This window comes from Curcuma longa, chromosome 2, assembly GCF_044706935.1.
Source record: "Curcuma longa cultivar G26 ecotype Majalengka, Jawa Barat chromosome 2, ITB_CL_G26_1.1, whole genome shotgun sequence".
NCBI lineage: Eukaryota > Viridiplantae > Streptophyta > Magnoliopsida > Zingiberales > Zingiberaceae > Curcuma > Curcuma longa.
Window position 1 is genome coordinate 14437070 of NC_133862.1, and position 12812 is coordinate 14449881.

General features: G+C 39.7%; 2 protein-coding genes across 5 annotated transcripts; both read right to left on the reverse strand.

Moving 5' to 3' along the window:
* Positions 1-7053: 7053 nt before the first annotated feature.
* On the reverse strand, positions 7054-10579 carry LOC141815574 (uncharacterized). 4 transcript variants are annotated; one of them, XR_012600563.1, is made up of 7 exons: positions 10201-10579; positions 10008-10093; positions 9440-9526; positions 7854-7979; positions 7646-7690; positions 7458-7532; positions 7054-7361 (listed from the first exon to the last, which is right to left on the reverse strand). XR_012600563.1 is itself a non-coding variant. In XM_074703529.1 (6 exons), exons 1-6 carry the CDS (start codon positions 10211-10213, stop codon positions 7083-7085), a joined length of 666 nt encoding a protein of 221 aa, XP_074559630.1. In that variant the 5' UTR covers positions 10214-10579; the 3' UTR covers positions 7054-7082. The 4 variants fall into 4 exon arrangements, 2 of the variants coding, with proteins under 2 accessions (XP_074559630.1, XP_074559638.1); XR_012600564.1 differs by having other exon boundaries at positions 7646-7719; XM_074703529.1 differs by lacking the exon at positions 7646-7690.
* A 1080-nt stretch (positions 10580-11659) lies between these two features.
* LOC141822027 (glutaredoxin-C1-like) lies at positions 11660-12058 on the reverse strand. The gene has a single exon (XM_074709437.1). It carries the CDS (start codon positions 12056-12058, stop codon positions 11660-11662), a length of 399 nt encoding a protein of 132 aa, XP_074565538.1.
* Between the last annotated feature and the right edge of the window lie 754 nt (positions 12059-12812).

Below are 12812 nucleotides of genomic sequence, written 5' to 3' on the forward strand. Positions count from 1 at the left end.
CCTATTTGCTCTCTTCTTACGGGCGAGCAAGCGCTTCGCCACGCGCGCAAGGAGCATTGAAAAGCTTATGTTTATGCTCCATAGGATGTGGCAATGCCTACGTGGCACTCGGGTGATATGTCAAGCTCAAATGTGACGTGGTAGTGCCTATGTGGCATCCACGTGGACAGGGAGAGATGACTGGACTGTTGATTGAGTGAACGGATAACAACCGTTGATCAAAGAGGTGTGATGGATCGCATCACATGCGATTTGGAGCGTTGGATCATGAGGAGTATTGAGGAGCTTAAATTTATGCTCTAGAGGATGTGACACTCGGATGACGTATCAGGCTCACATGTGACGTGTCAGTGCCTATGTAACATCCACGTGGGCAAGGAGAGATGACTGGACTGTTAACTAGGTGAACGGATGACAATCTCAAAGAGGTGTGATGGATCGCATCACATGCGATTTGGAGCATAGGATCGCGAAGAGTCGCAATCTGACCGCTGGTAATAGTGCTTGATCTGAAGCGTCAGATCGAATGGATCTTTGAATGAGAGATGACTGGACTATTGACTAGGCGAACGGATGACAATCGTTGATCAAAAAGGTGTGATAGATCGCATCACATGCGATTTGGAGCATTGGATCACGAAGAGTCGCGATCTGATCACTGGTAATGGTGCTTGATCTAAAGCGTCAGATCGAATGGGTCTTTGGATCCAGATCTGACGACTGATGACAAAAGGGGATCTGAAGGGTCACAACTCTCCAGATCTGATGGATGAGATTAAAAGGGCTATCTGAAGGGTTACAACCCTCTAGATCGAACCCAGATCGATCCTGCCCAAAGGTCACAACCACTCACCAAAGGATATTCTACCTCTTCCCTTTGTATAAATAGATCCCTTTAGATGCTGAAAATATTATTGAATCATCGATTCAACTCATCCTTTGAGCATTCATCTTATTTTGTGCATTTGAAGTCCAAAAAGCTTATGAAAAAGTTCGTTATTCTAGGAATTTAAAGTGTTACTATTCTGAGACGTCGTCGCTATATCTTGGAAAACGAATTATTGCTATCCGTAAACACTTATAGCGGAGCAATATCGTTTTACGAATATAGTATTGAATACTAATCTCGACGATCCGATCTCAATTTGCATCCTCCCCGGTAGACACTGACCCAACAGGATGAGCTCCGCTTACTAATTTTTTAAAGGTCCTTTGGCACTCCTCAAGCGTGGGCAAAGGTTGTATGGAACCTCTACCTCACGTCAAGTACTGATGTGCACTATGACTATTGGCAAACGGACGACTACACGTACAAAGGACAAATTGTCATACGAATTGTGCAAGACCTGTCCACTTTGGCAGCGCTTGGATGAGATGTTAGATCATTTCTTCTTTGATTGTCCAATTAGTAAGGACCTATGGAGCAAGGTGCAAGGTGCAGTTTAGCTACATTTACCGTAGAAGATGAGCACCCTTAGGCAGATGCTACAGTGAATATTCACTCAGATATAAACTCATGTATTCAGCTTCTTAGACTTAAATTTGAATTTCTTTAATGAAAATAATAGAATTTACCTTTCTTCAAAAATAGTTTATGGAGTCCGACACGTTGATGTTAAAATTTTGATATAAGATGAGCACAATGTGAGACGTATGAAAAAAGGAAGTGAACTTAGTTAGAAATTACTTAATTAAGGGCCAATTTAAAATTATTTTATTATTACGGACCTTACTCGCTAAAAAAATATCATCAAAAACACTAAAATAAAAAAAAATAAATATAAAATCATTAATGGTCATTAAAGATTATAATTAATAAAGAATGATGCGAAGTATTTTTCAATATACTTTTCTATAAAAAAATAGGGAAAAAAAAGAAGTGCAATTGGCTTTTTACCACTTTCTAGTCCTACACAAGTTGCCAAAACGGACAAGGTGCGCAATTTTGTTTGCGTCTTGGAGCTTAAAAAATTCATATTGCCCTTTAAAAATTCTTGGTGCAATCAATCTCACGTCAATGTTGATGATCAAATTCGATTTGACTCGAGTTGAATTTTAATATTTGATCAATATATTAATAAGGTGTCAAGTAAGTTTAGATTGACTAAATATTTGATGGCATAGTAAGTTCAAGTGGGTCATGGAGGACCAGACACTTGACACGAGATGGAAAGTCCAAGTGGGTCAAGACTGACCAAACACTTGGTGATCGAAAGTCCTTACAAGGGTAAGGCAAATGGAGGAAAACCCTTACGGGTGAGAAGACCGGACGTAAGGCAAAAGGAAAGTCCGAGAGGGTCGAGGAGCGAGCTCTTGGCACGGAAAAGTCCTTACAAGGGTAAAGCAAATAGAGGAAAGTCTTTGCGGGTGAAAAGACTGGATGTAAAGCAAAAGGGAAGTCCAAGAGGGTCGAGGAGCGAGCTCTTAGCACGGAAAAAACTTTACAAGGGTAAGGCAAATGGAGGAAAGTCCTTGCGGGTAAGAAGACCGAACGTGAGGCAAAAGGAAAGTCCAAGAGGCAAGCTCTTGGCATGAGAAAGTCCTTATTGTTGGTGCAATCTTTGCCCCAAGTGCATTGAGTTTCAATGTTTGGCTAAACCATGTTTAAAGTTAGGCAATACTTGTGATCTAACATGTGTGATGCAAGTTTGCAGGAAAGTCCAAGCGTAGTCTTGGCAAAGAAAAGTCCAAGTGGGAAGTCTTGGCAAAGGAAAGTCCAAGTGGGAAGTCTTGGCAAAGAAAAGTCCAAGTGGGAAGTCTTGGCAAAGAAAAGTCCAAGTGGAAAGTCTTGGCAAAGAAAAGTCCAAGTGGGTAGTCTTGGCAAAGAAAAGTCCAAGTGGGAAGTCTTGGCAAGGAAAAGTCCAAGTGGGAAGTCTTGGCAAGGAAAAGTCCAAGTGGGTAGTCTTGGCAAGGAAAAGTCCAAGTGGGTAGTCTTGGCAAAGACTTGACATGACGAAGCTGATGGAAGCATCTCAGGCTAGTGCAAGGATGATGGAGCATCCAGGGAAGGCATGAGGCTATGGGAGGTGTTTGAAGGCCGAGGTCTAGGTCAAGAGAAGCTGAAATGGGATTTTTCAGCTTCACCAGTCGACTGGCCCTGCCAGCAGTCGACTGCTCATAAATCAGACGCACACAGAAAAATCAGTCGAGCCAGAGGAAGACAGGAGTCGACTGGGCAGTCGACTGGTGTATGGTGAGTCGACTGATGCCAGTCGACTGGTCTTGGATCAGTCGACTGATATTTGAACGTTGCAGAAAATTGGCAAGCATTTAATGCACTTTAATGCGAGATTTTGTTGCCGATTGAAGGCATCAGTCGACTGGCCCTGCCAGCAGTCGACTGATGTTGAAGAATTATAAAAGAAGCCTGCTCGAGATCAACTCAAGAATTCTGCTATTCTTTTATTCTTTCTCGCTTCTTTTGAGAACGTGTTGTTCTCTGATTTTGTGCTTTCTTCCTCTCCTCCTGAACATTCTTTCATATCATTTTGAGGAGATCGAAAGAGTTGTAAAGGTTTCTCCGCCTTCGAGGTTTTCGAGAAGGAGAAGATTCATAGTGCAACGGGTGTGTGCGTGCGTGTGGATCCTTGGATTAGTCACCTCTGCGGAGGTGGATACCAAGTAAACAAACCGGGTTAGCGTTGATCTTTATTTTCTCTATTATATTTTGCTTCCGCTAACACTCTTGCAGAGAAACAATCGAAGAAAATTCGAAAGACGCTATTCACCCCCCCTCTAGCGAACCAACCGATCCTAACACTTATAGGATAAGACAAATGAAGATCAAGAAGGTCAATGACCAAACTCTTGATCAAGCGAGGAAAGAACTCGGTAAGACTTCATTTCAGTCACTTAATCTGGGTGTCAGTCAACTGATTTTACATCTCAGTCGACTGGTTTTACATTTCAGTCGACTGAGTTTATACTTTAGTCGACTGGGAGCGAACAAAAGGTAAAACGACTCAACTGATCGCCCACATCAGTCGACTGAAATAAAATCAGTCGACTGATGGGAATAGTTAGTCGACTGAAATTTGAATTCTGATAAAAATTAGACGTGACTTCAGCAGTTCAGTGATTGTTTTCTGAGTTTGACTAAATCAGTCGACTGATGACTTAAAAACTGAACTGGTTTAAATGGTGAGTGCACTCCGTGGAAGACACACTCAACACTGTTTATGCTCCAAGTGCTTGTGCTCTAGTGATCAAGAAATCTGCTGGTGTTCATCTACAAAGCTTGGAGCAACCTCTTAAAAAAGAAGAAGCATTCTCCTCACTTTTATGTAACATCTTTACTCTTCTTCTTCCTTGTATTACTTGGTTGTTTGTATACAACTTGTAATCTGTTGTAAGAAGGTTTCTCCGCCTTCGGGGTTTGTCCGAGAAGGAGAAGATATAGTAGAAGAGTGAGCTGAGTGAAGATCTTTGGATTAGTCGCCTCAAGGAGGCGGATACCAAGTAAATTCTTCGCGTTAGTATTGTTGAGTTGAGAGGGTGTGCAACAAGGATTCTTCATCGACAAAAGTTCAAGTTTATTCAAGTGAAGCTATTCAACCCCTTTTAGCTTATAAGGTCTTAACAAAAAATAACTAAAAAAGAAGGATTAAAATTAAAACAAGTTAATTTTAATCTCCCCAAAAAGTAAAATAAAATAAAATGGTGTGAGAACAGATGGAGTTTATTTTGAACTCTTCTTCTTGATAAATGGGGTAAAAGTTAAAAGACACCTCAAATTATATAAATCATTAAAAGAGCATCTCTTTTTGTAAAAAAAAAAAAATGACAAGGACATCTCATCATATATTTTATCTCAAAAATATTTGTTCTGGTTGTGATAAACTAGTCCCAAAAGGGTCAAGTCCAAGTTTAGCCCATGGTAGAGGACACGATGTTGGGCCCGATTATCGAGTAGGCCTATTGTAGTCAGGAGTCAGTCCCAATCAATTCTCGATTCGAGATCCCTTCCCCGGGAGTCAAATCCCATGCTTGATCCAAATCAACCGAGTCGAGTCGGAGACCGATGCGAGTCCCCCCCCCCCCCCTGCGCTGCCTCTCTCAAGTCCGAGTTCTCAGAGATATGATCTTCTAAGCTCAAGTCGAATCCTTTTTCAGACCCTCTTATGTAGTCGAATCCTCCCACGTGGACGATTCCTCCTATGAAGCCGGTTCCTCATTCGAGGCTTATCCCGTGGAGCCGATTGCTCCTGCGAACCCGCGGCCTCTCAGTCGGCTTGACTACCTCATCCCCATTCGGATTCGGCTAAAGTGCACGCCAAACAGTCATCACAATACCCGACTCCTCTAACCCATCATTTCTTTTGACAGGCCCATACCCCGCATTTATGAGCGCCGCCCTGACACCCACGTGCATATGTCAATGATGGGATCTTCACTCCGATCATTCCATATCTTTCTGACAAGACCCTACTCAGGGATGTGACATTTGCTTTAATTAAGATGGGATGACTCATTTAATCATGATGGGATATGACTTCTCATTTCACTTATATAACGACCACTGCCCTTCTTATGTAGGTACACGCGCACGCGAGACACTGACTCATCTTCTTCTTTCTTCTTCTTCTTCTGCTGCTGATTTGGTCGGATCGCTGACTTAAGCTTCGGAGTGGTCGCACCAGGGCACCCCTGACATTCCCTCTCATGCTTGCTTTGCTTGTAAGACCCAGCGATTCAGCCCCCTTCGTCCCGTTCCATCGTGGTGAGGAGACTCGGTTGGTGATATTTCCCAAAGTTGTTCTCAACCGGAATAATATTCTATAAAAAGATAATTATATTTTATAATTACTATAATATATAAAAATTACTCTATAATGGTTATAAATTAAATATAATACCTAATATAATAATTGTAGTATTATAATAGTTATTTACTAGTTTCTATAATTGTTTAAAGTGATTTTGATTAATTTAAAGTGATTTGAATAAATTTAATTTTTTTATCAAGTTAATAAATAGTATTTTAATATAATAGTGTTTAGAGTTTAAATTCTAAATTCTAAATACTATTATATCAAAATACTCTTTATCAACTTAATCAAAATTATTTAAATTTTTTAAAAATAATTTTAAATTAATCAAAATTATTTTAAAATAATTATAAAAATTATTAAATAATTATTACAATCCTATAACATTATTGTATTTAGATGTTACATATTGTAGCAGTTATAAAGTAATTTTTATACATTATAGCAGTTTATCATACCTTCTATAATAGATAATGTTGTAGTTGTTACAATAACATTAAAATAAAATGTATTCTTGAAATAAAATATCTGAAGAGATATTCTTTTAAATTTTTTTAAAAGAAACACTCTTTTAATAATTTACATAATTTGATACACCCTTTTATTTGCCCAATGAATATCCAAAATATTCTCTATATATATACTTTACCAACGAATAAAAAGGAAATCAATATTAGATGTTAGTCTGATATTGCTGAAACTCTGATGGGCAGTTTTTTGGTAAAAGTTGTCAAGATCATTAACCGGGAAAAATATTTGACTTTGTTAAAACATTAGTAAGATTGCATGATTATTGAATAGATTAAGATGAATAAATACTACTTAAGGTAACACGCACGGAGAAGAACCGTAGCACTACAACAAAAATGACTTTCCGCAGCGCGCAAATATGCTATCCGCAGCGCACATCGCACGCTGCACAGTTGCAAGCTGTTAAAAGTCGTTAGGCATCCGCAGCGCGCAATGCACGCCGCGGATGATCGCATCCGCGGCGCGCATTGCGCGCTGCGGATGTGAGCTTCCGCAGCGCGCAATGCGCGCCGCGGATATGATCTTCCGCGGCGTGCATTGCGCGCTGCGGATGTGAGCTTCCACAGCGCGCAATGTACGCTGCGGATGTGATCAATCGCAGCGCGCAATGTGCGCTGTGGATAAAATAAAATAATTAAACCATTCAAATCACAATTATAAACTCAAAACTCAAATAATTAATAACATAAATACCACACACAAATACCATATAAAATTACACATTTATAATCCAACAATTATATATAACATTCACATCTGTTTTGATAAGCTTACAAGACTTTGTTATTTTGAACATAAAGAAAAACAGAAAATACGTGAGGTTATGTGTATATATGTGCTGATACTTAGCACATATATACTTGTTGACTGGAAGAGCTTTCTTGATAATGAATCTATCCTTGTTGATGAATCTCTGCGAAAATACAAAGTCTCTGCGAAGAAACATCTTGCTGATGAATCTATCCTTGTTGACTGGAAGAGCTTTCTTCTTCCCCTTGCCCGTCTTGGATATCTGTGATCAGGGTAAAAACCATAAGGAACACCTTCGCTTTTAGTTATCACCTGCAAATTAAATTATAATGAAGTATTAATATAAGTGAATGTATTTAACAAAATTAATATCCATCTTAATGAAAGTTAATCAAATTAAGCACCTACTATATTCATGATCTTCATAAAACTTTGAGATCCTAAATTGCTTTGATCATTTGGCTTATTTGAAACATCCAGAACCTATAAAAAAGTATGCAAATTTTGAACTAAGATAACAATTTAAGGAATTCTACAAACAAAGTTAGGAAGCATGGAATAATTTAGAAAAAAAAATTGAATATTGAGAATAGTACTTATGGAGTTCCAAGACATTTTCCGTGAACCATGGAGAGGAGATTCTACAAACAGATCACATAGATCAACCACACTAAAACAATATAGATCAACCACAGTAAAATATATATCGTTATCTCTGAACCCACAAAAAAACACATTGATATTTAATATGTCTATATTGATAAGCAAAATTTTACTCTGATATATAATCACAATAAACCATACCTCATCACAAAGATTAGGATTTCCTCCAGATTTTATTAAACAATTGATAATTTGCCTGTTTCCATTATCAGCAGCAATGTGCAATGGAGTTGCTCCACCTGCGCTAACATTTGGATCAGCACCTGCCTATAAAGATAAAAGAAATAAATTAAACAATTCAAATATATTAGACAGTACTTATAATGACTATGAAACCAAAGCAAGCAAAAAAGTGAGTTGTGAATATGACATTGAGTGAAATTGAACACAGAAGAGATTGTGCCAACTTACCGCAAATAGGATATAATGTAATAAATGCCATGGCAGTTACTTCTGTAATATGTGCTAAAAGTGGTAACAGTGTGCAGATTTCTGGTGTAATATTCTTGAGGTTTAATTAAGAAGTTGGAAAATATATGTCTCAAGAATATCTAATGATAAATATACAATATTTATAGTCTTTGTTAGACTTTATGATGTAATCTTTGTACCACAAAGTGCTAATCAAATTTGGCTTAGTTTTATTAGCATGGATCAGGATACTGACATATTAACCAGTAATATCGGCATGAAGAGACATGAAACATCATTTAACTAGTTTAGTAGCAGTCATATTGAGAAAATAATTCATGAAGGTTAACTAATGCTGAAACTAACACTGTCATCTCTGTCCTATGCAATCAAAAATCATCTACAACCACAAATAATGTTCTATCTGCCCTTAATTCTCTACTGTTTCTGCTATTCACAAGTCTCAATAGTGACAAAATGTGGGATAGAACCCCACATAAATTAAACTGAAACAATGGTGTAAATATCTTCCAGTTTCTTCGACATTGGCATGGTATGGTACTTCCATCCTGGCAGACCTAGTTTTGGCAAATTGCAGCCATACTGAAACATTGCCTTAACCAAAGATCATTACGCAATGCAGTTACTTAGCACCATGTATTTCATCCCCTTAAAATCCACAAATCATCTAATACTTATTCTGTACCTTGCCAATTTTTCACTAGTTCACATATCACAGCAACAGGTATGCTGTAATTTACTTTGTATCACCTTTTAAAGAACTCATGTAAGATCATTGTATCACACTAATTGCACTTCACAAGCAACCACAATTAAGAAGAATTTGTAGCACAAGTAGTAACCCACTATGCCCTTCAGACCTTCCAACAATCCTCAGAATCAGGAAGAATAAATCCATAACATTACTTCAAAGCAAACATTTTTTGTCTCAAATGAAGATGCATTTAGTTTGAATGGATATTTCATAGCGCTTGAAATAATTAAGATATTGGAAAGAACTTGAGTGTTAAAAGCAATGTAGCCATACTAGAAGTCTAGAACCACGTTCCATATATTCAACCTCAACAACTTGTATAGTTCAGGACTATAGTTATGAACGAATTAATGAGACATGTGAATGGTTCAATTTAGCAAAAGCAACAAAGTAAAGCAATGACAAGAGGGATGTCAAGTAGACTCTATGAGAAAAGTCAGAAAATTACAGCTGACCAATATTGATCTTCGATAAACAACATATAGTTACACAACTTGCCACTTTGAGAAAATTTCATAATCAGATATGTAAAGAATTATACCTCAAGTAGCAACTCCAAGCATGGAAGTGATTCAGCTGCAACAGCAGATAACAATGGAGTGATATTGTCATCGGTTTCAGCATTTGCCTGTAGAATTTTACATTATATATCAGCACATTTTATTATTACACAAAAGCCAGTCATCCAATCAAAAGTTAGAATGCATGAGTATTGAGACGAAACAAGAAAGCCAAGGATGTGGTATGCCTTTTCTTCGTAAGGAAACAGTAATCTCCTTTGTATTAAAACACAATGACCAATTGAGCTATAATGGAGCATATAGGTAATAATGCATTATAAGATGTGTTAAAAAATATGTTTTTATATCTTCCATATAATATATCAGATTAATCAACCTAACAATCAAAATAGATAATACTTACATCTATCACATACCAATAAATTTAATCATCTTAAGCAATTCTTAAGAAAGAAACAGCAGGAAAAAAAAGTCAAATGTAAGATGACTAACTGAAGTATACCAGCGAGCTAATAGCCACTCGACCTTCAAAAACGAAAGACAAGAACTAGGAAAATCAACGGGGAGAAGAGGCGGAGGAAAGCATACTGCAACATGGTGCTCGATCAACCGCTGCTCGAAGAGAAGCCCGGATCTCTTAGCAACAACCGGCTCCTCCAGCACTTCGCCGGAGACTAGAAGGAAAAGAGGGAAAAGGCGTGGTCATAACCCTAAATTGCACCGGAGGAGCAAGAACAGAAACCATACAGACTGCAGATGGACAGAGGAAAGAGGATCTTACTCGCGCAGATCATTTCTGATTCAAGCGAGGGTTTCGCCGGTGAATTCGGCGGCGAAGCAGGAGTTCGGCGGTAGGGTTCCGCGAAGCTTCAGAGGAGCTGTGTCGTTCACCCCAGCGGCCACGTCGACGAAATCCCAGCCCCGGTCACCGCCGCCGACGTCATGCTCGCGCACCCGAACCACGCCTCCCACCACACGCCTGCCTGCACCGGGCCGAATCTACTGCCTTGTCCCCGTCGCCTCCCACAAGGTCGCGCCGCCACCTCGCACCGACGCGCCGACGAAGAGCAAGAGAGCGAACGGATGGGGCGGGGAGAAGGACGGCGTAGAGAGGAGCTGCCTGGAGCAGTTGAGCAGGGATCTCCGGCGGCGGCGGGGCGGGAGGGGAAATCTAAGCGGGAGGGTTTAGGGCTCAGAGAAATTTGGAGCGCAAGAGGAAACCTAAGCGGGACGGAGAAAAGGAGCGCAAGGGGAAATCTAAAATGGGATAGGAAAAAAAAGGCATTACAGTATTTTAAAAGAAATTAAAATTAAAATTTAAGAGATTTTTTAAAAGAAATTAAAATTAATATTATTAATGTTATAATTTATAAATTTTTAATGGCGGACATTGGACGCTGTCAATATAAATTTTTAACAGCGCACATTGTACACTGTTAAAAATACTTTTAACGGCGCACAATATGCGCTGTTAAAAATAATTTTAACGGCGTACAATGTGCGCTGTTAAAAGTATTTTTAACAGCGTATTATTGTTGCGCGCTGCGGTTGATAAAAATATGATATTATCCGCAGCGCATTTTATTGGGTGCGCTGTCAAAACAACTATTAACGGCGCGCCTATGATGTGCGCTGCGGATTGTTGGTTGACGCGCTGCGATCAAGAAAGTCATTTTTGTTGTAGTGAAAACTCCACCTGAGTTTAAGATTAGAGAAGTTTTAAAGGAAATTATTTATATTTTTAAATAAAGATCCAATAAATTTTTAAATTTTATAATCAAGTCTTTTTAATTATTTCAAGATATAACCAAAAAATATAGGTAGAAACTTTGAGATTCGTGAAACACATTCTATACATAGGAGATCATAATCGTCTTCAAACAAAGTTACACTCATTGCTCCATTACCAACAGCAAGCATGCATCTCTCAAGCGCCACAACAAAAATAAATTAAAACACAAAGGAAAATAAAAGACAATTCGAACAAAAAGAGGCATACAAATGCACCCCACAAAGGCCATGCACATATGTGTGCATGGTGCGATGATATTGTACCCAAAATGGAGGACCTCAAAAAACCAACCTCCCTCTCCCTCACTCTCTTCTTTTAATTTTGTTAATAAACATAAAAAGGAGTCAAACTCACATGGGTTTATAGGAAGAAGATTTAGTTTTTGATACGATAATGATAAGCATTGACGAGGGCACTATTGTATGTTGCGGTGTGCCCTCTGTTTGATTCAGAGCCAGAGAGCGCCGGCTTCCTTGAGGAGGGGGACGAGCGTGCCGTTAATGTGGGCGGCCATTACCCGGTCCATGGCTCCCACCAGCTTGCCGCCTATAAAGACGACAGGAACGGCAGGGGCGGAGCCGCCTCCGAGTAGCCTCGAGAGCGCTCGCTCCATCTCCTTGCCTCGCGGGTCCTCGTCCAGCTCCACCACGGTAGGACTGACGCCCATGCTGCAGAAGAGTCGCTTCACGGCGTGGCACATGCAGCAGCTGCTTACGCTAAAGATAACCACTGCGCTCTCCGACGCCAGCCGCTCTACCCGCTCCAGCTCGTACATCGTCGTCCCCCTCGCGGCCCTCAAATACCCCCACTCCTCCTCCTCCACCGCCGCCGCCGCCTGGGACTGCATTTTCTTCTTCTATCGGTCGGACGCAGTGCCCTGGAAGAGCTGATTGATGACCAGAGTAGTCGGTTCAGTTCGAAGAGAGCCTGGGAAGGAAAAAGAGTATTTATAGGGAGAAAACAGGGGCAATTTGTATATAAAACAAGATGGTTTAAAGGGGCCCACGCATCAATAAATAAATAAAAATAGTTTGAGGGGATATGAAAACCTCTTCATCTGAAATTGTGCGAACTTCCTTTGTCTTACATAGTTCATTAATAAAATAAATCCTTTTTTTCTCTTGAGAAAAAACAAATCACATTATATAAATATATATTAATATAGCATGATTTGGTCAGCATGCCATAATAAGCAAAGGAACAGAGCATGCTTCTGGGTTTTAATAAGTGTTGTGATGTTTTTTTTTGTAGTAAAAGAAGCAGAGAGGATAATGAATTGGGGGGAAAGAAGCAGCGGATGCAGGCTTTATCAGGAGGATATAGGGATGTCGGGCAAATGCGGCTGTCATCGTCCTTGTTGTCGGGACCCGACCACGGCGACCCACTCCCAGTCGAAACCAAACCGAAGTCCGCACCGCATCAATCATCCATTCTTTCTTCGCTGTTGCCTGCCTGCCATGAGAGACATGAGAGTAATGAGAGCGAGGGAGCACCTTTGTCCACCGGATTTCTCTAGTCTACTCTACTCTAGTCTACTCTTTTAATAAATAAGACCACGGCGTTTTGCATGCTTGCCCTGATAAAAAGCTTATTTGGTCCAC